At 40.4% G+C, this 25,582-nt stretch overlaps 1 protein-coding gene and 1 long non-coding RNA gene across 2 annotated transcripts in view; one reads left to right on the top strand and one right to left on the bottom strand.

The window, feature by feature from the left end:
- WARS2 (tryptophanyl tRNA synthetase 2, mitochondrial) overlaps positions 1–18,928 on the bottom strand; it is a 61,386-nt gene extending 42,458 nt beyond the window's left edge. The window contains exon 1 of the mRNA XM_006763092.2: positions 18,824–18,928. Within this exon, the coding sequence (XP_006763155.1) occupies positions 18,824–18,913 (90 nt within the window). The 5' untranslated portion in view covers positions 18,914–18,928. The remainder of the gene's footprint in view (positions 1–18,823) is intronic.
- A 71-nt stretch (positions 18,929–18,999) lies between these two features.
- Positions 19,000–24,717, top strand: LOC107182975. Its single transcript, XR_001513756.1, has 3 exons — positions 19,000–19,065; positions 23,101–23,190; positions 24,627–24,717. It is a non-coding gene; the product is annotated as an uncharacterized LOC107182975 (long non-coding RNA).
- The last annotated feature ends 865 nt before the right edge of the window (positions 24,718–25,582 follow it).

The following is a 25,582-nucleotide window of genomic DNA, read 5'->3' as shown; positions in this document are numbered from 1 at the left end:
CAGAGTGAATTTTCTGTGATGATTTCCTGACATTCTATTTTAATAATATGCTGTTAAAGAGGCATTCACAAGTACAGAGGAGCCCATAGTATCAATTCAGCTCTGCCCTTGGGGAGAGTGTGTCTAACCTACAATACAGGGTCATTTCCTCTTTTCGGGAGGACAAGCATCGCATGCACCCCACTGGGGACCAGGCGCAACCCTGGTCCAGCAGGGGCAGAAACACAGCAGAGCGCTCGCTGCAGGACCAGGATGTTCTGAGTTAAGAAATGGGGTTTATGGGAAAACCTAGCGGAAATGGGTTAACGTTTTTTTAATCTGAATCTTTAAGAAGGGTAAAATAAGAATCTCACAATCAACATCAGATGTCGGGTGATGACTTCAACACGACAAATAACCTCTTAAAACAAAATATTTTGAAATCTAGTTCCTCCTTCACTTACCTGCTGCTGCTACAGTTCAAGGGGCCAAGGCTTCCACTGTGACGGTTCCTAAAACCAAAAGCAACGCGGAGAAAAAGGCTTTGGTCCTACTGGTGTCTCCGGTCATGAAGCAACGGCAAACTCCTAATGTTGACTGGTAAGTTGAGGAGAAATGTACGTTTCAGTATCTGGATCATTTTAACTTCCCTTTGTTAGGAAATAATCCATTTGGAACATTAGTTAACTGATTTAAAATCATAAAAAGACCATGCTGTATTTTATGAAGGATAATGCATACATTTTCCCAGTGAACAAGTCACATTTGACTAGCCTCATCTTAAGGAATGTCCTCTGCAGGCCACGGTTGCTCCGTATATAATTACTAAATGAATGAGTTTCATCACCAGGTTCCTTTTTATTCTCATAGAAAAGTCTTTTTCCGTTGCATTTCAAACATGTCTATCCCTGTCCTTCTTTCCCTTCAAAGGCTTCTATTGAACTAAAGGCACATGCTATTCAATCTGGGATCTTGATGTTCAGTTTTCATATCTGATACAGGTTCCCACGCCTCTTGAACACACCATGCTAGCCATTCCGTTTTAAATAGAAAGATCTGAACTATGTCAAAGTTACTGGAACATTCAGATGAGGGGGCATGCAGGAGGCAGCCCATCAATGTTTTGCTCTCACACTGATGTTTCTCTCCCTCTCCCTTCCTTTCTCTCTGAAAATCAATTTTAAAAATCTTTTTAAAAAAGGTTACATGTACCGTAAGTCCTCACTTGAAGTTGTCAATAGGTTCTGCGACTTGAAGTGAAATGACATAAAACAAAACCAATTTTACCATAGGCTAACTGACATAAGCAAGAGTTAAGTTCCTAGGGTATCTCATCAATGTTATAACGGAATGATGTGGAGCAAAATAACATTATTCAAGGACCTGCTGTATGTGCACAAAGCTTAGCAGGGATAATGCTGCTAAGAATCATCAACATTGCTTTGCTTAATTTATGTTTGGAGATTTTGTTTTTCCTTTTTTTTTTTTTGGTTAATTCTCACCCAAGGATATTTTTTTCATGAATTTTTAGAGAGAGTGGAAGGGAGGAAAAGAGGGTGTGTGAGAGAGAGAGAAACATCGATGTGAGAAAGACACACCCGGGGCCGGGGATTGAACCCACGATTGGTTGCCTCCTGCACATGCCCCGACCCGGGGCCGGGGATTGAACCCGCAACCCTTCAGGGCACAGGCCGATGCTCCAACCACCAAGTCACTCCAACCAGGGCTTGGTTGGTTTTCTTAATCTAGGAGAACTACTTGTTTTTCCCCAATACCAAGATATCTGAAGAGAGAAGAAGGACAGGGAGATTTTGAGAGTAAAGTCTCTGAATGACACCAGTTTGGAGCAGAGTGAGAAATGACTTTGGCTCTACTGGATACACTGAAAAAAGTACGAAACCAGAGTGCTGGTGTCCATAACACGCCCTTCAGTGAGCTGGCTAGCAGCCAGCAGGGGCTTTTCCAGCTTCCTAGGTCAGCAGGAGAGATCTGGGAGTTTCCTTAGTATTTAGGGTGCAGCTTGGGGCCCATTCCTGTCCACCGGGAAAAGTTGTGCTCATGGGTAGGGCTTGGCAACTCTTCCTGCCGTCCCATCTCTGTGCAAGAGATAAAATGGCAGCGGTCCTACAATTTTACCTACTGCAGAAGCTATAAATTCATCCCTCAGTACATCCTGCAAACACCCAGCCAAAGCCTGCTTTATCGGGGCTTAGAGTTAGATGGCCTCCAGCTACCTTAAAACGCAGCCAGATGCTCCCCGGTATTACAGGTCTCATTATGCAAGGCTCCTCCCCGATTCCAGAGGAGACCAAACGACATGCCATGGCTTGCTTTTGCTTCCTATCCACATTTTAAAATAACAGAAGAAAAAGAAGAAAAAAAATCAGCCACAATTGGCTCCAGTTGGTGTGAATAATGAGACGTGGTTGTCAGATTCCTGGAAAGCTGCCAGCCTGGTCATTAGCTGGCCAGATACTGGGCCCACTTATCCCGAGGATAAGGAATACAGTTTTAAATGAGGTCAATTTTAAGGAGACTTTAAATTTGGCATTTGGGTGTGGGATGAAACCATCTAGGAATTAAAATCCTCCTTACATGAAGTGCTCCCCATGAGAAAGAGGTAGACTGGAATGAGATGGAGCTTCCTCAGCTTTGGACAGCAAGCCTTGCCCAATTAAAACCTGGTCTTTTTTTTGAAGTCTATGATGGAAGAATCCTAGCTTTGACAAGTTGGCAGTAATCCTTGTGATCTATTTTACTGGGATATATATACATATATACTGCAAAACTGGAGAGCAGACTCTGCCTGTGATCATTAGACAGACTGGACCAAGTGCCTCAAGCCTTTGATGCCCCTGACATATTATTTTCTGGATGGTGTCCAGCAACCCAGTGCAGAATAGCTTTTTCTCTACTGTATCCAGATGGCAAATGGAAGAGATCAAATTCAACAGTTTCAGGGCTAACCTTAATGGATGTGAAAGGCTGGCTTCTCTACCAGCTTTTCAGGGATCTACAATACAAAAAAAGGCCTTTGAACAAAGAGACAAATAATTGGCTTCCCCCACCCCCCCTCTCTTCAAAACTAAACCATGGATGTGGTAATCTGGTTCAAATCCATCTTCTGGTTGAAAAGGACAGCCAAATATCTGATCAGTTCTAATCACAGACACTCTCGTGACACTTTCTTTTCTTTTTTAAAAAACAGTTTTACAGTTTTTAATGCATTTTAAATTAGGAAGGGAACGAAAGGCTCTCATGATACTTTCTGTGAAGTTCAGATGGATGTTATTCTTAATATTCTGGACAGCATTTTCTTCCCTTCAGGCAAATATTTTCAATCTTCCTCTATTTCCTCCAAAACTTAAATTATGTATATATATATATATATATACACACACACACATATACATATATATACACACACCAATATATACATGTTCCTAAATGTTTTAGCAGCAGCATCTTATAGTAAGATTCTCACACCCCCACTAAGAGCTGAATTTCAGAATGGGCTATCATGAGTCTTACACATTTGTATTATTGTATAAGCATAGACTAGGACTTCACCATAAAGCCATTTGTGCAGGAAGGAATAAGGTAGGAAGGTCTGCCTCACTCTTCAGGCTTACTGAAGTACCAGAAAGACCTCATTATAAAACAATGTCACATGAAAGTCTTATTGTGTAGATCATAAGATGGGCTGTGTAATGAGTAAGTGGTAGAGGAGGCAACCATGAGGAGGAGGGCTCAGTATTTGAAAGAAGGGTACAAGTTTAACCTCTGTGAGTCAGCAAAACAGAAATAAGGTGATTTAAAGTAGGAGTTCTTAACCTAGGACAGTGATGGCGAACCTATGACAAGCGTGTCAGAGGTGACAGGTCAACTCATTTTTTTGGTTGATTTTTCTTTGTTAAATGACATTTAAATATATAAAATAAACATCAAAAATATAAGTCTTTGTTTTACTATGGTTGCAAATATCAAAAAATTTCTATATGTGACACGGCACCAGAGTTAAGTTAGGGTTTTTCAAAATGCTGACACACTGAGCTCAAAAGGTTCGCCATCACTGACCTAGGATGATGAAATTGTACACAAAGTTTTGAGAGTTTATGTACATATTTTTCTAGGTAGAAGGTCCACATTTTAATCAAAGGAAATAGTGACACCCCCCCCTCAAAGTATAAGAACTCTTAGGATAAGACTTAATAGAAACAAGATGAAGGACATTAACATATCTAAAGAAAGAATATGCCCCCTGGATGGGTGGAAGCATAGAAAAAGAAGCTCTATTGGAAAAACCTTGGCCATGTGTTTAAAGAGCTGACCAAGGGAAATGGTGTTATAACAGTGGCCAGCAATATGTAGCCCAAGGAGTATATCCCATAGTGGAGATGGAGCTTTGGGTTATCATAACTTGATTACACTGGCCAATGAGGTGATCCCATGAACATCCCTATCAAGCTATCTTATTTAATAATTGGGCTTCCTAAATAAATTTGCCTGCAAATAGAGACTATGACAATTAATGAGTAAAAGTAGCTGGTACTCAAGATCATTCTTTATTCATATATGATATGTCTTGTGCACATGTGTATGTGTGTGTACATGTGTGTGTCTATGTGTGTGCACAGATACATGTGAATTTATCCAAAAAACAGAAAACGAAAAACACTTGGTTCCCAGGATGTCACCTTCTCCTTTTTCTTCCATCTCTCTGGCTACTGTCTTAGCTGGTTCTTCTCATCATCCTAATCTCTTAATGTTGGAATGCTCACAGACTCAGTACTTGGACCTCTTTTCTTCTCTTTCTACAAATACTGCCTAGATGATCACACCTAATCACTTAGCTTTAGGGACAGTCTACACCAAGGACTCACAAATTTGTATCTCTATGTAGACCTCTCTCTTGAGCTTGGTCTGTATCTAACTGCCTACCTGACATCTCCATGTAGATGTTCATGAGGCATCTAAACTCCACATATCTAAAACTCAACTCCTGATCTCCACCCCTCAAAGTCTTATTTATTCCCTTTTCACTCTTTACCATCTCATTGTCAAATTCATTTTTTCTGTTGGTCTGGCCAAAAACCTGGGAATTATTCTTGACTCTTTCCTATCTTTCATCCTACATCTAATCAATTTTTAAAAAATCTTGTTGGTTCTACATCCTTTAAAAAATAAATATCCAGAATCTGACCACTTCTCATGAAATCATCTTCACTGCTCATCCAAGTCCAAGCCACCGCCATATCTCACTCGAATCTTATATTAGGTCCTAACTGGTCTCCTTGCTCCGCTATTCTATTTTTTCACGTTACAGCCAGAGTGAGGCTTTAAAACCTACAACAGATGATGTCATTCTTCCAAACAAAGCCTTCCAATGACTCTTACTCTAAAGTTCTATACAATTGACTTCCTCACTTCTACTTTCCTATTAGCCATCTGACTTCATATCCTACTACTATAATGGCAAGCATAATGCAAAACCAACCAAAGTTTAGGGTCCTAGTTCCCTCCCCTTCTAGCTAGGTAGTTTTAAACAACTCCTTCTTCACATATACACCTTGATAGCTTAAAAAATTCAACCAATGCAGAATTTATCTATTAATGTAATTTATAGTCTCTAGTTTCAATTAGACTCTCAAATCTCAATACTGCTTATTGAACCCTTTTAAAAAACTTACATATTGCTCACAATGTGCCTTGTACTGTCCTAGACACTTATAAATATTAACTCATTTAATCCTCAGAGTAATCCTCTGAGATAGATGCTATTATTGGGATAAGACTTAATAGAAATAAGATAGAGACATTAATATATCTAAGGAAAGAATATGCCCCTCTTTATGTGTTTTACAGATAAAGAAATTAAGACACAGCAAGGTTACGTGAATTGCCCAGGACATACTGCTAATCAGGGGTTGAAGTGGTAGAGTTTATAGCTCTAAACCCTGGCAGTTTGGCTTTTAACTTTTTAAAAAATGTTTTTATGGATTCTAGAGAGAAAGGAAGGGAGAGGGAAAGAAAGAGAGAAACATCGCTGAGGTCAGCTGTTTCCTGCACTCTGACCTTTTGGTGTATGGGACAGCTCAACCAACTAAGCCACACCAGCCAGGGCCTCAAGCTTTTAACTTTTTTTTTAAGCTTTTAACTTTTAATTCATCTTACAAATAAAGAAAATTAGATACAGAGAGGTTCAGTAACTTGCCCAAGGACATCTAGTTATCAAGTGGAAGAACTTTAATTTGAGCCCAGAGAGTCTGACTTAGAGCCCATACACTACACCACTAACCTATTCCATCTCCTTGGGACTTAAGCCCCCTGAGACAATTACACCCATCAGGTTTTGGAGTCCCTAGATTTCCCAGCCCTTTCCCAGCAAACTGATCTAGACCCACAGCCACCTCTACCTCTCTTTCTCAGTCTCAGAGTTGATCTATCTCTCCTAGTGTTCAATCATTTGCTCTGGGTTGCATTTCTTCCATTGCTTTCCATCTCCTTCCTGTATCTTTAGCCTATCCATCTTTACTTGCTCCTATAATCATGCTCATGCTCAAGGCTCTTCCATCCTAAAAGATTCTACCTCCAAAAAATTCACTTGGTCAGGCCATTCTTTATAGTTCCCTTCACCCTTTCTTCTCATTCAGACTTCTGGAAAGAGCAATCTTCACTTCCTCACCTTTCATCTCCCTATAATTAATCTCCTGCACTCATAACTTTTCTAAGTTGTTGCTGTTAATATCATTTGTGATATACCAATTATAAACTATAATGGATAAACTTTAATCTATATACCCACTATCTTGCTCTTCTTTTTCTTTGAAATTCTCTCCACCCTCAGAACTCTTATATCCATACTCTAATGGGACTTCTCTCACCTCTGTTTCTTTTTTGGATTCTTCAACTCTGGTCTCTCTCCCAGTTTGAGCCTACAGTGGGTTAAAAAAAAACCCTGATTTTTTAAAAAAATATTTTTCCCACTTTACATGCTTTTCTTGATGATCTTTCTGTATTAAAAACAAATTTAAGTGTTATTCAGCTGATAGTACTCCCATCAGTGGCCATGGCTTTGTTACTCCTTTTTGAAGAGACATTCCTCTCTCCCCATCCCTTTTTCACATGTGGTCCAAATGGAAGCTGGATGGCCCTATCTTCACATGGTTAGTCTAAAGATGGGCATTTGACTTTCAAGAAGACAGGTGACATGCAAGCCTGACCAAAAAGTCTGCTATTTAGACAGAAAAATAAGATGAGAGGATAGCTGTGTCTCTATTTGAGTCATAGATATGTTAATATATTCCCAATCAAAATCAAGGACACATGGTCTGCTGAAGAATTTCTGGTCCATTTTAGAATGTGAAAAACAATGTGGGAAATGTCATGTGGATGCTGAAATGTTGGAATTTCTAAGACATTTAAAAGATTTATAAGTACAATTCGTCCTTGATTTAACAAGATGTCTGGCCACTGTAGTCACAGACTTATCAGGAAGATGCTATAATCAAACCTCTTCCTACAGAGATGACATTCTGTGACAGTTCTATGATTATGCTTGGTTACATCAGGTTTTATTAAACATGTAAATGATAAACTGGTAAGCAAGTATAACAATGAAACTTTCCTTACCAACTACTTAAATTTCCTTACCAACTACCAGCCACTTTAAAAGAAGAAAATGTAAGTTCTTTGTAATGTCGATATAAATTGCGCTTAAGTCACACAACTCCACTCTTATCATGGTGCAAAGAAAAATGCAATAGCATTAGGTTGGAAGCTTACAAATGGCCTTTCTGTCTATATAGTGTAACAGTGCAGTGAGACATAGGGCTTTTTCTATATCTATGCAGGACATACCAAGATCTATAAAGCAAAGGTGCTAGGCATGGTTTGAAAGGTTCCTTTAAAGGCACCCCAAATAAACAATTCAGAAAAATGGCAAAGTTAATGCAATAAGTGCACTTATTTCCTTAATGAGTTGAAGAAAGCATACTTTTGATTATAATACAATGCCAGTTGTTGTATAGATAATACAGCACATTTATTGAACCAGTCTCTTGAGGCAAAACTGTCCTCAAAATAAAATCATCTCATCTTAATCTTTAACCCTATACTTTTCTATATACAGAGGCAACAAGCTTTAGTGTAATATACAGAGGTAGGAAACTCCAGTATAATTAGCTACACCTGTGAAAAATAAAATTGGGGCTAGAGTAATGAAAAATGTCATTTTTAGCAACAAGTTGGAAATTCACAGCCTACTTGGAAAATCATTAAAATAAAATTGATATTATCTCCCAATCATCTAGATATTTGGGACAATAATGAGATCACTTAACTCTAGCAAATACTGAGCATCTTCTATAATTAAATACTTAAAATTGTACGGTTTAAATTCAACAATATGCCAAATGCCAATGGTATGTACTTTCCCTTATCTCAGTTTTATTTTTCACTGAATTCATTAACTCAAAAAAATACTTACTGAACTCTTTACAGGAATTCGTAGGCCAAAGATTTAAGTAATACCTCACTTTCTCACATGAATAGTTATCATAGCTAAGGTGCAACAGAAATAATTCTTCCTGCCCAACCAGCGTGGCTCGGTGGTTGAACACTGACCTATGAACCAGGAGGTCATGGTTTAATTCCCGGTCAGAATACATGCCAGGGTTGTGGGTTCGATATCCCCAATGTGGGGAGTGTAGGAGGCAGCCGATCAATGATTCTCTCTCATCATTGACGTTTCTCTCTCTCTCTCTCTCTCCTTCTCCCTTCCACTCTGAAATCAATTTAAAAAAATTTAAGAAACAGAAAACAAATAGAAATTTTTTTTTTAAAAAAAAAAGAGTTCTTCCTGCCCACCCTTCACTACTGGAGGTGGGCAGGTACATACTCCTGGTGAGGTTTGCCTGCTGAATGGCAGCCCAAGGCTGTCCCTATAGAACAAGTATTTATTATTTTTGCTGAAGAGTTCAGAAAGATCTAAATTTTAAAAAGAGCGTGTTCTCCATCTGTCCTAAGCAAATACCTATAAACAGAGACAATATAAAGAAGGATGTGTTAATTTCTATAAGAAAAGTATAAAGTCCTATAAAATTTCAAAATGGGAGCTATCATTTACAGCTTCAGAAAGAAGTTTTCTGGAACCTACATATGAGTGATTTTTGTTTTTTGCCTCATTTTTAAAGAATGGTGGGATACCGACAAGGATGAGAAGAAAGGCCTTTCCAAGAAGAGAGAGTGGTTTTAACAAAGAAGTGAAAGGGAACAGCTCTGAGCAAATGTGGCAACTCTATGAACTCCAGGGCAAAGGATCCATGGATGACAGCCATGGCCTAGAAAGTGTTTTGGATCCGGACAGTGACAGGTCTTGAATGTGGGGCTATAAGGAGTCTAAACTTTATGATAAGCCCCCAAAGGGGCTTTAAGAATGACAGCTCTGCTTTTGGGAGATTAATCTGGTCAGACTGATTTTTTTGGGGGGGTGGAAGGGACAGGAGAATGTGGATATGGGGGGATCAAAGGATTATTAAGATTGATAAGGGTGGAGGAGAAAAAGGTTGTTGAATAGAATTACATATAATTGAAGAAATAATCATTGTCAGGCATGGAGGACCCAGAAGGTACTGAGCACTGGCCAAGGGACTTTATATACATGGCAGGATCTCAAATCCACATAAAATTCCTACAATGTATTATTATTAATACCTTCTAGAGGAGAATACTGGGGTTTGGTGAGGTCAAATACCTTGCCTGGCAACACACAGTTCGTATGTGGTGGAGCCAAGTCCAACTGATCCCCAAAGTCACACACCTTCTGTTTTATCCACTTCCTCATGGTGAAGAGCCGGTCAACTTTAAATGACAAGTATAATGCTCATATGACCACTTATCCTAGACACTTGCTTCTCTAGGTTACTGGGTTTCACAGCTTGGTGGCATGGAGGAGGCTGGGAAGGTGCCAGCCAGTGCAGAAGCCAAAGTTGCCTGCAGAGAAGGATTTTCCTTCACAACCATGATGGCCAGGTAACTAGTATCCACAGAGGGCCAACCTGGCTCTCTCCCCAGAACTGGCAAGGGCTCCACATAGTCTGGTTCTTAATATCTCCCTTGGGACTCCACCTTGATCCTGCACACTTACCCCCAGCCCAAGAGATCTCCTCTCTTCCAGCAAATTTATGAACTGGCTGCTCAGACCATTCTCCCCATGAGAGGACAGGAATCCAACTCGGGGATTTGAGTAAACAGCTCCATTTCCCTTCACCATTACATTCTCCTGCTTCCCAAAAGGGGCCTAAAGTAACACAGCGAGTAAAGCATGGGGCTGAATGAATATAAAGTAGAAGGGCCGATGCAAAGTCTCTGTTCATGGGGAGGATAAGGAACAGTTCATGAGGAGCCCTTTGATGGGTGTATAAAATAAACTCTGTTCAACACTGCTAAATTTAAAGCCTCAATAGCTTCCTAATTAATGTACTAATTGGTAATAATTCACTTTAATTCAATCAGTGAATTATAGATCCCTTTAAGAACTCTTTGAAATGAGAATCGGTTTGAATAAAATTCTTACCTATCCCTTGCTAAAATGGCCCACAACACTAATTACTTTCATCTCTCTCCTCTTCCCACTTTGCACCTCTGCTACTTTTGAAGAAAGTACTCTAGCCATAAATCCCAATTAGACCCTAGATAGTGGTCCCCTGGTCATCCATCAGCTTCAACACTCACCACCTCCCCTCTGCCTGCAGGGCTGTGCACAGGTTGACCTTTTCGCTATAGAATGTGTATAAACAGAACTTCCTACATGCACCTTGGGACTCATGTGTTAAAAGCCCTTATTTTACACAGGGTAATCCTAGTGGCAGTAGCCAAATAGAGACATGGAGATAAATTTACAAGACAGCTTTGCTCCTTTCTCATAATTCATTGAGCCAAACAAGACTGTAGGAACAGCAACAACAAAGGATGATTTATAATTTCTGTTCTGTGTGTCACAATGGCAAGATACACAAGTGGCTTTCATGGAAGAGATTTAAAAGGTGCAAAGCAGTCATCAGCATATTATCACAGATAATTTGTTTCGGAATTTAATATTTTCTTATTTTTTAGTGTACAGTTTGGAATCAGGCTATCTGAGTTTATATTGAGCCTCTAACACTTGCTAACTATATGACCTTGGGTGAGTTATTTAACCACTCAGTATCCTCACCTATAGAACAGGACTAATATTAGCTCCTATCTCATTGGGTTATGAGGATTAAAAGAGTGAATGTATGTCAAGTGCTTCAAACCATGCTTGGTACATAGTAAGTACCCAACAGATGTGTGCTAGTATCACCTCTCCCATCATCATGCTTAGTAATAATTGCAATTGCAATAGAGTCCCCAAGTAAGTCACACATTCAACTAATTTTAGTACAAATAAGAAAATAATATCCCCTGAACTAAAACTTGAAGGAATACTGATATTTCCTTATTTAGATTCACCATCTTACAAAATTGGTTTTAAGAATAGGAAGACAATGAAAATTTAATCAGTGAGTAAAAATTTTAGATGACTAAATAGTAAAATTTTGTATTTGTAATGAAGATTAATGAGCAAACATGAAGCAGTTTAAATATTACAATAAGAAATTCCGCTTGAAAATGTTTTACAAGGCCAGATTTGCGCTTTTATTTTATGCTTTCAAATACCTACATGAAAAATCAACTATCATCTCAAGGACCTGGGCAAAGAAGCAACAGCCTGGCTGGTGTGGCTCAGTGGTTGAGCATCGACCCATGAACCAGAAGTCACTGGTTCGATTCCCAGCCCAGGTTGCAAGTTGTATCCCCAGCATGGGGCGTGCAGGAGGCAGCCAATTGATGATGTTTCTCTCTCATTGACGTTTCTCTTTCTCTATCCTTCTCCCTTTCTCTCTCTAAAAACACAATTAAAAACCATATTTAAAAAAAAGAAAACATAACCAAGGTCAGTGATTCAGGGCTCCATCCATGTGGAGTTGCCTGGCATGTTACTAAGTCCCAGCCAGAACACCAGAACAGGAATGAAAAGGAGACTGACATCCTTGCACCCCACTTAGTGTCCTGGTTGAGAGGGCAATGGATGGTGAAGCAAAAGTTGTGAGAATCAGGTGGCTTGACTCTGCTTTTAGGAGACAGAGAGGCAATCAAAAAGGCAGTCCCTTAGCCACCTGAGTAGGTTCGAGAGATGCAAGGAAGACTGTGCCAAGAAAAAGAGCTCCGGGTGAATTCTGACAAATGACTGGAGGACCAATAGACCTCAGATGAAGGGGCAGTGAGAAGACCTAGATATGACCTTGCTTCGCTCAGTACACAGGGAAGTTAAGAAAAAGTGTTAAGCCTCCAACTGGGAATAAAAGATAGAGTATTGCTGAGAAATGATATATAGAGCGAACTGCAAATGCCTGAGCCGAGTTAAATTAAGTCAAGCTGGAGCCAATGGATCATCCCTGTGCCTATAAATTATCTCTCTGCATCTAGTGTCTCACACTGGCAGAGCAGCTTCTACCCGAAAAGAGTAAATTCTTCTTGGGAAAATTCAGGAAGAAGCCTCGGGCCTCAGGTTGCAGTCTCCAGAAGAGAAATTCCTGAGCCCCAAGTGGTGGCGGTAGAACGGAATCAAGAGCAGACCTGGAGTAAGTGTTCTTTATGAGGAGGCAAGAGGCCAGGTTCATCACAGCAGTGACTAAATGAATCCATAAAATCATCTTGTGCACAAAGACCAGCACATTATGCAGAAGGAAGCTGTGTCTAGAGAGAAGGAAGGAAGGAAAATTGACCGCTATTATCTGAAGCACTTGTGTAGCTTTAGATAAATAGAATATATGTTGTATTTCACTGATAAAGTACATATATATCAAAGTAAATATTCCCCAACTACTCATTTACAGGGCAGCTCCTTAAAACAAACCCATCCATCACACGTGGTCCTGAGCCAACAAACTCACTTGGATATTTAAAGAAACTGAAGGAGTTTTCGAATGCATCATAAAAAATCCAAGATTGTGTGGCACCACCTTAGAGGCCCCTGGTGGGAGGGGCGTGGTGGGGTGCAGAGGTCAACAAGCAGGGTTGCCACTACTCCTTCAACCGGAAAAGCTCTGCCTTTATCTGATTTATCTAACCTGGGTTCATATAAGATTACATCTGATAACACACCACTACTGGGCAAATGGGAAAAGCATAGGCAAGGGTGAGTTTGAATCCTGGTTCGGCCACTTACTAGCTCTGTGACTTGAGAAAGTGACCTAATCTCTTAGTGCCTTAGTTTCCTTTTTTTATAAAATGGGTAAGCCCGGCCAGCTTGGCTCACTGGTTGAGTGTCAACCTATGAACCAGGAGGTCACAGTTTGGTTCCCAGTCAGGGCACATGCCCAGGTTTCAGGCTTGATCCCCAGTGTGGGGCATGCAATAGGCAGTGATTCTCTCTCATCATTGATGTTTCTATCTCTCTCTCTCCCTCTCCCTTCCTCTCTGAAATCAATAAAAATATATAAAAAATAAAATAATATATATACAGGATTGTTGTGAGAAGTAAATAGTATAAAGTATGTACAGCACATAGTATAAGGCTTTAGCATATAGCAGGCACTAGCTGTTAGTTCCTTTTCTGAAAGACATAGGGATGTATGTGTATATACATATATATATATAGGCTTAAGTAATGTATAAATATATAATTGTGCAAGCCTCTGCAGTCAGTTCTTCTGTAACCTGCAGTCATGCAACAGATATGCCGAGAAAGGATCTGGGGTCAGTGGCCTCAATTTCTTCAGCATTTCCTGGCTGTTGCTGCCATAATAGTTGCTGGCATAAATCCTCAGCATTGATCTACTATTCCTCCTCGATATTTTTAGCAGATACCAAGAGTTTTATTAACTCAAACATATTTTCTAAAGTGAAATATTATTTCTAAGAAGCTAAGTCAGTTCGCAAGGAAAACCAACCTATACTGCTAGAGCATTTTAAACGAACGGACTTCAAGACTGACTGAGCTTAAAAGGAGTTTCAGTGTAGATCCATGCAATACCTTTATTTACCATTTAAGAAAACCATAGAGAGATGGAGAGACTGATCAAACGGGCACAGTTATCATCCAGCAAAATTCCCAGATGGCTACAGCAGCTCCTCAGAGCGCTCCATGCTGATGAGCTCATGTTGCATGTTGGACAGACAATACAAGGCAGAGAAGAGCTAAGGATAAAGCCACTGGAAACAGTAATGTTTAATGTCATTAGATCACAGACCTACAATAACAAATACTAATCGCAAAATATGGAACGAAACCCCATTTAGTGAATTTTACCATCCTAACTCCCCAATTAATTTGCTTTGTGACATTAGGCAAGTTACTTAACTAAAGTCTACTTCCTCATGATTTAAAAGAAGGTGCTAATACCTGCCTTAAAGCCTTGTTCTGAACAATATCTCTTCTGTGGTGTTCTTTTTTAAAATACGATGCTTTCATTGGTTTTTTTAGAGAGAGAGAGGAAGGGAGAGGAAGACAGAAAGATCGATGAGAAAGACAACCACTGGTTGCCTCCCACATGCCTGCTAGCAGGAGTTGAGCCCACAACCGGAAATCAAACCAGTAACCTCTGGTTTGGGACAATGCTCAACCAAGTGAGCCACACTGGCCAGGGATTCTGTAGTATTCTTGCCAAAATCCATAACCCAGTTTCATATCAAACACAAACTGAGAGACGTTCTACAAAATAATCAACCAATTCTCTTGAAAAGTGTCACAGTCATGAAAGACTTCAGAAGTGCCATAGATTGAAGGAGACATGACAACTAAATGCAATACGTACGGGATCCTGGATTTGATCCTGGGCCCGGAAGAGGCTAATGGAAAAACTGCTAGTATTGCACCAAGTTAATTTCCTGGCTTTGATCACTGGATTGTGATTATGTAAGAGGAACCTTGGTGAGGGGTATATAGGAATACTCTGTACAAATGTTGCAACTTTGTAAACCTAAAATTATTTTAAAATAATTTTACTTAAACAGAGCAATTTTTAAAAAGCCTTATTGTAAGAAAGAAATACAATATCAAAAAACCTAATACATTGTCTATTGTTTTTGCAGGCATAATTCCTTCATCTAATGGCTACACTTGGTGGCCAATAGCTGTAGGCACAGTATATTAATACAGTATGGGCCAAACCCAGGTTGGGACAGTTAATAGCAAAGTGTGTTGTTCAAGTGTGATAAAATGAGGCCGTTCTATATTTCAACTGAGTAATTATAAATATTCACGCAAAACTCCAGTAACTATCAATATTGCATTCTTTGCGCAATAAAATCCTAAGTCAGTGTTTGAGAAAGTACGGAGTCAGTGTTTGACTAACGATGACAGGCTTTTATTTACCTAATGCCAGCAGCATTTAAACATAACATGTCAGACCTCCATTCTGACTCTGGGACTACTCCCATCCTGTCAGACTTCAACAGTTTTCTGTCAGGCAACACCTGGCAAAATAAACCGCTTTCATATAAGTTGTAGGCATCGCAAAATGACTATTGCTTGATACTCTGTTATTTCTGTTTCCCCCCTCCTTTTTATTTTAAACTTGACTCTACATCTAGCCTTGAGGCGCAAAAGCCTGCCTCTGAGATAATTAAAGGTCCCCAATGGCAAGTTTATTATCCAAGATTTTGCTTTTTTAAGAAAACAAAACTACCAAGGAATCACAGTACTTTATCAGTCATGGTTTCTAACAAAGGAGCTATAGCTCCACCACTTTTGCTTCTCACCTCAGGGAGTAACTGTGCAGCCAAAACTATTAATAAGCAAATTAGCTGTTTCTTCGTTTTAGATAGGATCATCCATATGATAAATATACATTTCTTTCTATTATACTACTCTCTTGCAAAATAATTTTTGTTTTCTACAAAGGTTATGAGATATCATAAAAATGTCTAATGCATCTGGTTTAAGAATCCAATTCTTCCTTCACATATTTCTGCATCTGTTCACAAAATCTCTTTGACTTCAAAGGAAGCTTTTCAAGAGAAAAAGAAGATACACACAGGAAAAGTGGCCATAAATTTTTAGTAGTCCTTTTCTAAGGCCATTTTAATAACAGCACTGTGGGACAAGTATCTCTCTGAGACCTAAAATATCACAGATGATATTAATGACTATGCATTTATACGGAGATTTACACTTTAAAATCTTATTCTGGGTCTAAAAGTGATATATCTTCAATTTAGAACATATGAAAAATATGAAAAGCTTAAAGAAGAAAACTTAAATCACTTTTTTTTTGTTTTGTTCATCCTTATCCGAGGATATTTTTTCCATTGATTTTTAGAGAGTTGGAGTGAGGGAGAATAGGAAGGAGGGAGGGACACATCCATTGGTTGCCTCCTACTCTCACCTCGACCTGGGCCAGAGATCGAACCTGCAACCCAGGTATATGTCCTTGACCAGGAACTGAACTGCAGAAACTTCAGTTTACAGGCCAACATTCTAACCATTGAGCAACACCAGCCAGAGCTTAAATCATTTTTAATCCACTACTTAGGAAAACCTAGCAAAACAAAAACAAGAATGGTTGTTTCCTTCCAGTTTTTCTTTTTCTTCTGTGCATATATTTATATAAATATTTATTTACAAACATGATATTATAATTACACTGTTAATGCAATTTTGTATCTTTTTTCAATTGGTCTTTTTCAAAGTCCTTCAAACCATCATTCTTTTTTTTTTTTTTTTTTAAATTTTATTATTTATTACAAAGCGTATTACATATGTGTCCATTTTTTCCCCCCGCCCAAGACAGTCCCCTAGCCTCCCCCATCCCCCAGTGTCTTATGTCCATTGCAAACCATCATTCTTAATGACTGAAAATTATATGTAGATTTATAATTTTAAAAGACGCTCTCACATTTAATTCTTATTCTAATCAAAGCTAAATCAAAGGTTTGGAAACACTATTCTGTTCTGGGAATTCTACATCTTGAAACAATCTAGATTAACAGTTGATTAACTTCAAGATAATCGATTTGGTAAACGCCACTGAAACAATAGATGCTTAAGGAATTTTTTTCTTTAGCATTTATAATGATTTAGTCCCCTTAATTTCCCTGGGCAATTGTTAGTGGGCTGTAGCTTCTTTTTCTTTTTCTCTTTGAGTCTCTATCTCTCGTGACATCCTTAGCTCTTGTTTGGAATGAGAGGAAGTAGGGGGTCTAAAGCTTAGTTACTTTGACGCCATAGCTTTCAACAGGCTACGATTAGCTATAAATATAGTAATCAACCAATTCTGGTTCTACAGAATCAGGCCCTAGAGTTCCCAAGAGGGGAGTATTGGATTTATCTAATTTTTAATCAATCCTTCCCTAACACTGCTGCCTGAAATTTAAAGTAACATTTAAATAGCTGTTTGGTTGATGATGAGCTTTCTGATATAATATCCTTCATCCTCACAAGAATCTTATTAGGCTCCTATCCATGAAGAAAACTTTAGTGCTGAAAATTAACAGATTTATGGGGTGATTAGAAAAACAAGTTGAACTTAAATCTTGGTTTTCGTAATTAATCTCATTGCTGTACTTTGTTTTGTTTTTTTAAATATATTTTATTGATTTTCTACAGAGAGGAAGGGAGAGAGATAGAAAGCTAGAAACATTGATGAGAGAGAAACATCGATCAGCTGCCCCCTGCACATCTCCTACTGGGGACGTGCCCGCAACCCAGGCACATGCCCTTGACCAGAATCGAACCCGGGACCCTTCAGTCCACAGGCTGACGCTCTATCCACTGAGCCAAACCGGTTTCGGCTCATTGCTGTACTTTGGATTCATAATCATGAAGCCATAGATTCCCCAAGCTTGAAAGAACATAAATGTGGCAATCGGTCCAAGCCTCCCTCCACCCATGTTCCTAAAGAGAATAAACCCTGCGAGATTCCTGGTGACGTGACATGTCACCCCACTAGCAAGTGGCTGACACCCCCCTTGACCTCTGGTTTTCTAGCTTCCCGTGCAGTGCTCTTTCCAAACCCCGCTAACCCCGCACAGCCTCTCCCCTGCGCAGCAGCACAGCCAATGCGCCAGGAAATCGCCCCGGCACCCCAAAACCTGAAGTTTCTTCCGAGTTCCCACGAGAGTTCCCAAGAGATGTATGGCATGAGCCTACCAGTGAGATTAGACTGGGAAGACGTTCAGTAAATGTCTGAGTGAATGAAACACACACACACACACACACACACACACACATATTATTATTTTTTTTTTCTTTTGCCATGAGGGTAAAATTCCCAGTACTGACGGACAGGCTGAAGGCCGTGTCCTGCTCTCCACGACAGAGTAGTGAATGGCCACAGCAGTGCTGCCTGGCCCCGGACAGGACCACGCACTTGGGCAAATCTCCTTTGGGGTGAAGGAGAGGAAACACCGGGAAACGCACCGACATTCGCTCCAGCGCCGCGCAGCGCCGCGCCAACGGAAACCTCCCCATCATTAACCAGACTTTCCTAATTTCTCCTGGGCCCCAGGCTGGCGGTTAGGAAAGGACCGTAAGACCGCCAAGAGACCGGAAGGTGGGCCGTCCCAGTGCACGAGCGGCGGTACGCCCCTCCCACTAGGGGCACGTGACGTCACACGCATCCCTGCAACGTGACCACGCTCCAGGTAGAAGGGCAGTCTTAAGGGAGACGACTTCAGAAGAGAAGTGGCCGGGTATTCTCCAGAGGAAACGGGGGTGGAGGCAGGGGGAGAGAGAAGCAAAAGGAGGGAAGGAGGAAGGGGAGGCGAGAAGAACGTAGGAGTATGGAAAACGAGCGGGAGAAGGGCCAGCTTTGGTTACCTGGGGAGCAGGAGCAGCTTCGGGTGCTTTATGAAGTGCCCGGATGAAGCCCCAGCACCCACGCGTCTTCCGCATTGAGCGCAGCGCCATGTTGAGGAGGGCGGAGCTTTCTTGTCTTGAGTGACATCTGCTCGGAGAGCCAGTGGCTGTTCGCTGCGCTCCTGCTTGCTGCGCCTGCGCTCTTGCCTTCGGGGGCGGGTCGCTGGGCCCCTGCGGTGGACAGACCGGTCTTTGCAGAGCAGGTGGGGATGGGGACGGGGCGGAGCTGAGCTTCAGTGTTTCCCTTGGAGACCTCTTCTTTGCACTGGCTTCCTGGAGGGAGAGGCTCCGGAAGGAAGGCTAGGAAGTTGCTTTGGGGACCCTAGCCCGCCCCCAGAGGCAGCTTTAAAGAAGTTTCTGTGGGAATGGGGCCTCGCAGTCCTGTGAGCAGCGAGTCCTCTGTTGAGACCTGTGTAGCCTCATTTCACCCGGGCTGCAGAAACAGTACTGAAGGGACCAAGAAAGAGACGCATCTTTCTTTCGAGAAGTGTACGGCCTATGGGGAGCAGACATACACGATGCAGTGTTTGGGCTGTCACAGACGCCCACACCAAGATCGGGGAGGAGGGTTGGTCAGGGCGGGACTGAGACCCGTCCAAGGAGAAGGTGAGACCTGGTAGAAGCATTTTCCTGTTTTGAGTTCAATTCTGAGGAGAGTTAGCGCAGTGCTCCTGCTTCTGCTGATGCACCCCACCGCTCCCAGACATAGAAGACCGACATCAGTAAAAATAGAACGCAGAGATTTCGTCAGAATTCCTTTCTGTTTTTGTTGTATGTGTCCATTGGACAAATACTAAAAATGACCGCATTTCCAGAGGGAGAAGTAGGAGATAAATGGAATAAGGCTGCCCATACTCTTAAAGGAACTGGAATCTAACAGGTTAAACCAACATTTATAAATTAAAGCCATCCATTAAAATCTCCTAAGAGTGGTACAAAGCACTGGTGAAGTTCAAGCATAATTGGTGTAATATAAGCGGGGAAGGAATGGTAGGGATGACGAGGGGGAGGAGGGAGAATCGAAGAAAATTAAGTCTCGCTCTTCAACAAAACTGGCTTTGTCTCTGTCAAATTTGAGGTGCCTATCGTCCTCCCAAAATGCGAGGCCCGTTAGATAGGTCCGTCTGGATCTCAGAAGAGAGGTCTGAACTAGGAGACAGATGGTCACGGAAACCAAGGAAGTCTGAGAAACCAGGTAGCGTTTGTGGAATAAAAGTCAGAATAACCAAAAGATATTTTAAAAAACCCCTAATGTAGTAATACTGAAACCCAGGAAAGAGATATGGCCAGTGGAAGTGATGATTTTTAAAACGATATACACTATAGTATCCCTTGTATATATGCAGTTTTATAAAATGTCTAAATGTTTTGTACTCACATACCCAGCAAAGAATTAAAATACAGGGTGTTGTGTATTTTTTGTTTTAACAGATGTTATTAATTAGTTTCAGTGACCGTAGGAATTAGTAAGATTAGATTTATGACATCCTACGCCATCTGGATTGTAAAATAAAGCCTAAAAATAAGATGAGGGTTACCGCAGACAGCTGAGGAAGGGCCTGCCTACTCTATTTCCTCATGCAGCAATTTTCGTCTTTTATCTGCTAAGGCTCACATGACTGATATTTCCATGTGAGACATACTCCCATTGAAGAAGGTATATCAGAACACACGTGTAATCATTTCAGTACCTGTATTTTTTTTAGGTACATTATTTTCACACTTAGAAGTAATAAGTTGTGTTTCCCACCGTAGTGGTGACCTGATGACTTGAGTGTCCCTCCGCCAGCAAGGTTGCTCCTTGGACAGGACCATAATTTGTATTTTTTTAAATTTCTCCCAGCATGTAGTAGAGTGCCTTACATACAGTAGGCTTATCTTTTAAATTTAAATTTTATTTTGACCAAGTACATGATTATATTTCAGAGGTTGATAGGCTTGTAACATGCCAGAAGGGACAGCTGACAGCAGAAAAGACACTAGATCCATCAAAAGCAAGCTAGTTTTGTCTGCTTTTGTTGTTTTTTACAGCAGCATTCTGAAACCTTTTGGTGTTGGGGAGAGTATCACCAAAAAGCTCACCATCAAATAAGCTCACCATCTTGTTCTCTTCTAAGAAGTACAGTATCTTCAGCATATTTTAATAGGGATTTTAAATGCTAATCCTGAACCTTCAGGAAAAGATATGTTGTTGGGTGCATCTTTTAAAGAAAAAATATGTAATACACTTTTGAAATGTTTCCATACAATACGGTTAACATTTTTAAAGTTTATATAATGCAGAGTTAGTTTGGTTACATGGGAAGTTCACTTAAGAAATATCTTATTGTGCAAGAGTATTGTTTAAATGAAGCACCATTGTATTTATTGCAATATTTTACCATTGCTATCATTTGGTAAGCCAAAGAATTTTCGTCAAACGAGATACAAATGTTGTATTGGAAGCAGACTCACAATTAAAAACTCTTAATAGTCATACACATATGCACTGTATGGCTATATAATAGACTCATGCTTACAATTTTGAACACTTGTTTAAAATTTGATTTCTCATCAACACTTTTATTTTATAGTAAGTTCTGGTAATTTTGCCCTTTTCTTCACATTCCCTGCAAATCCTGTCCTGCTTGAAACAATAGATTAAAACCAGACTGGCAGTTGGGGAACACTTTCTATTGCAACCATGTGTGTCAGAAGAAAGGATTAGGTTTCCTTGTCCAAGAACATCAAGGGGAACCTCCACCTCTGCAGACACACCTCTGTTCCTCAGTAATGGAGAGTTTATATCTAGTTAGATTTAAATGGGATAAGGAAAGAGTTTAAATCCACTCCCAGCTCCAATAGTATAATCAGCCCTCAAGACTCAAAGTATCCAATTTTGTTTCTCTAATTTAATTCTAAGTGTCAGGTTGGTATTAGATGCTGATCAAGGTAATGGAGAGTTATCCTACACATTTATTCACTTAAAGAAGAATTTTGCAGAATGCAGAGACTAGATGGCATCTGTGTTCAAAACTTACTTAAGGCACAGTCCATTCCCCTCTGACCTTTAACTTATATTGAATATGTTTTTAAAATAGTGGACTAGATTCCACAATGAAAGCAAACCCTTCTTTTGATAATTTTGGGTATAACTATCATTCCCTAGACTTACTGTCTTATACTTGATTCATTATAAGGACTTAAAGTGAGGCAGAGTCTGTCCTTGAGTGAGATAACTTCCAAGAGTCATTAAACTACTGATGTACAAGAAACCATGATCATGATTTGGAGATTTGTTCTTTTTCACCTTTGTCTTAATTCTAATCCCACCCCTCATTTTATAGCTGACAAGGCTGGTCCAAAGATATCAGTATCTTAACAAAAAAATCACACAAGGAATTAGAGCAGGAATAGGAAGGACTTTAATTTCCAGACAAGTGTCCTGCTTTCTTTTTTTAAAAAATATATTTTTATTGATTTCACAGAGGAAGGAAGAGAGAGAGATAAAAAACATCAATGATGAACCTCCTGGTTCATGGGTCGGCGCTCAACCGCTGAGTCACACAAGCCATGCCAGATGAGCACCCTACTTTCAGTGACAGCTCTGTGAAGCTGAGTAGTTACAGCTAGAGCTGGTCCAGGGGAAAGGCTTAACTCCCATGGCAACGAAATGGCTAATTACTAAAGGGCTGATGCTCTCATCTCTCCACCCGCAACATTGAAAGACACTATTTCCCTGGTTGTGGAGGAAGTGCAAATTATAGCCCTTTCTCTGTCTGAGGATAATCATCAGAGACTGATTGTGTCTTTGGGAAAGCTACTTAGGGGTTTTAAGGGAGGCATTACAGCACTATGACTTTTTTTTTTTCCCCTGGAAGGTGTCAGCTAGCAAAATTAAGGGAGAAACTGGGTGATATGGATAGCAAACTAGAAATTTTCTCAGAATACCTTTTCCTTAAAATCAAGGACGAAGGCCATAGTTTTTTTCCAGATTTAACTTCTTACCTTAGGGAGAGACTCTGTCTTACTCTGCAATGATGGTCATTTTGACTGGGGTTGGGAGATGGTGGGGAAGGTGGGGAGGGTCAGAGCAGACCTGGGTGGATAACTTGCCCATGTTGATCTTCAGAGAACTGACTCCATTCCTTCTAGATTCCTTAGGGTGCAGAGCCACGAGGGGGATGGATTACATGGGACGTTCCAGGCCCTGGAATCCCTGTTCACATGGAATGTTTTCTCTCGATACTTTTTGTCAGGTTGTCAGAGTACAAGTCTTCCAAGAAGATGGAGAGTTGCTCCCTTAATAAATTGTGGATCTGGGATGGAAAGAATACTTTTGGAGAAAGGTAAGAGACTAATTTCAATATCCCCTAGGCCCACTGTTCACCCTCAGTGTTAAGACATGTGTTCCATGGAGGAAGTGGAGCTTAGAAATTAGCAAATGAATGTTTAGAAAGAGCATTTTACTGTGTGGTCTCCGCATGCCATAGCTTTCCAGATGGTGTGACCCTAAAGACAGGATCTGTGTGTTATCTTTACACTCATTCTATATTTAAATCGCCGCCCTTTGTTCACAGCCACTTCCCAACTGGGATGAACAGGCTTCCCACTTCAGAGGTTTTTTACAAAAAGAAATATAGCAAGGTGTCCCCAGAGCTTCCGGCAGTGTCTTTTAGCTCAGCTCTTTTCTGTTTCGTCTGTAATCAAGCTATGTTTGGTCCCTTCCCACACACTGTCTGTCAGGTGTAATGCTGGGATCCTAGCCATGACCTACTGCTTAGATCTTGATCTTGCTAAAAAATAAATAAATAAATCAGAAGATATCTTGATCTCTCTGAAAACAGGGAGGGTGTTAAGCTCACTGTCTCAGTCAAATCCTATCTCCACAAGTTAGATTCCCTTGGACTTTCTAAAACCCACTGGCTGTTGTAATCAGCTCTGTTTTTCTTTACTTTTTGTCTTCAATAAGTAGAACTGAGCATGAACTCAGAGAAAATTTGTTTGCTCGACCAGCAATTTTCAACTGGTTTGCTGCTAGAGGCACACTGGTGTGCCATAAGAATTTTTAAAACATGCAATACCTGACTAGTCAGGGGCACTGACCTCTCTTCCCTTAGATTGTCAAATAAAATAAAATAAAAAATCCATCTGCTGTAAATGAATCAAAATTGTACCTATTTTTTTTTTTTGGCCAGGCTGGCAAAAAAATATAATATGATTTTTGGTGTGCTGCAGAATTTACTAATAAGTTTATGTGTGCCATGAGATGAAAAAAGTTGAAAAATCACTGTGCTGGACCCATTACTGATCTCTGTGAATCATTTGACCTGTATGTACTTTTTGTGAAAAGAGTAAAAAAATAGGAGGGCTAGATGACATACATTGTAAATCTTGTGGTTCTAGGAACTATTTTCCATTTAGTTCCAAATTAGATTCATTTAGAGATGCAAAGATAGATATTACAGTCAGAATCCATATTGCAAAGCATGTCACCTGAACTCTTATCCATGTCAAGTGTGTGTGTGTGTGTGTGTGTGTGTGTGTGTGTGTGTTACATGTATTTGAGTCAGTTCTGTTCCCTGGTGACCCTATGAATGAGTGATGTCCACAATGTCCTGTAGACTCATGCCTGTGGCTTCTTTTATGGAGTCAGTCCACCTCATATTTAGTCTTCCTCTTTTCCTGCTGCTTTCTGTTGTCCCCACTATTACTGTCTTTCCCAGAGAACCCTGCTTTCTCATGATGTGCCCAAAGTAAGACAGCTTCAGTTTTGCCATGGCAGATACCGAGATACAAATACCGAGAATGGATCACAACATGTTCTCAAGACTGTGCACCACGCAGCTGCTCTCAACCAAGTAAAATTGCCCCTCTATGTCATCTTGTCATGGCAGGGTTAGGTGTATGAAAGACAGAGAATATGAAACTTCTCTCACCCAACTGTGAACATGAAGTGGCTTTCCACAGATCTCTTTTCAGAGGGTAAGTTGGAAGAGCATTTTGACCTATTTTCATTCTCTCTGGCTACTTTAGGTCACAGTTCCTTTGTTCCAACTGTGTTGCTTTCTGTTGTTTCTCAGAAACGCACTCATTATTGTGTAATTGGCAATCACAATGATTTGTTTGACAGCTGCTAATCCATGAGAGGGTTATCCAATAGGTTCTGGTGTCTTCAGGAGAGGAATATATCCACTGTCCCCCCCACAACTTGGCAGGTGTGGGAAATGAGGTGTGTGTTGGGGGGCGGGGGAGGCAACAGCCCTGCTTCTCTCTTGCCACCCTCTGATCTTCTGATCTTTTGATTTCTCCATTCACTGAACCTCAGGGCAAAGGAACTTGTTTATCAGAATTGTAAAGGTCAGCCCTTCCCCCTTGCCCCCCACCATTCCCCCACTGTTCCCCAGAAAACAGGATGCAAAAATGGTAGACAGTGGATCTGGAAGGCCAGATGGAAATATTTAGTATAGAACTAGAAATATAACTGTGAAAAAAGTGATAAAAATCTGAGTAGTCTTAGGATAACTTTCTAACCAGGCATTAAACTTGAAGGCAAGACCACATTTTCATCTCTGACCAAAAGAGTACTTGACATCAGAGGACAGCTCGATAAATATTGGCAGGTTGATTAAATGAACAGATGAACACATGTGAGGGGAAAGAGGGAGGTGTGCGGTGAGATATTTTAAAGATAGACAGTGCAGGGAATTGGGGGAAAAAATTTAAAGCCTAAAATAATCC

Source organism: Myotis davidii, unplaced genomic scaffold, assembly GCF_000327345.1.
Source record: "Myotis davidii unplaced genomic scaffold, ASM32734v1 scaffold217, whole genome shotgun sequence".
Lineage (NCBI taxonomy): Eukaryota > Metazoa > Chordata > Mammalia > Chiroptera > Vespertilionidae > Myotis > Myotis davidii.
This window is presented reverse-complemented; position numbering and strand designations above follow the sequence as displayed.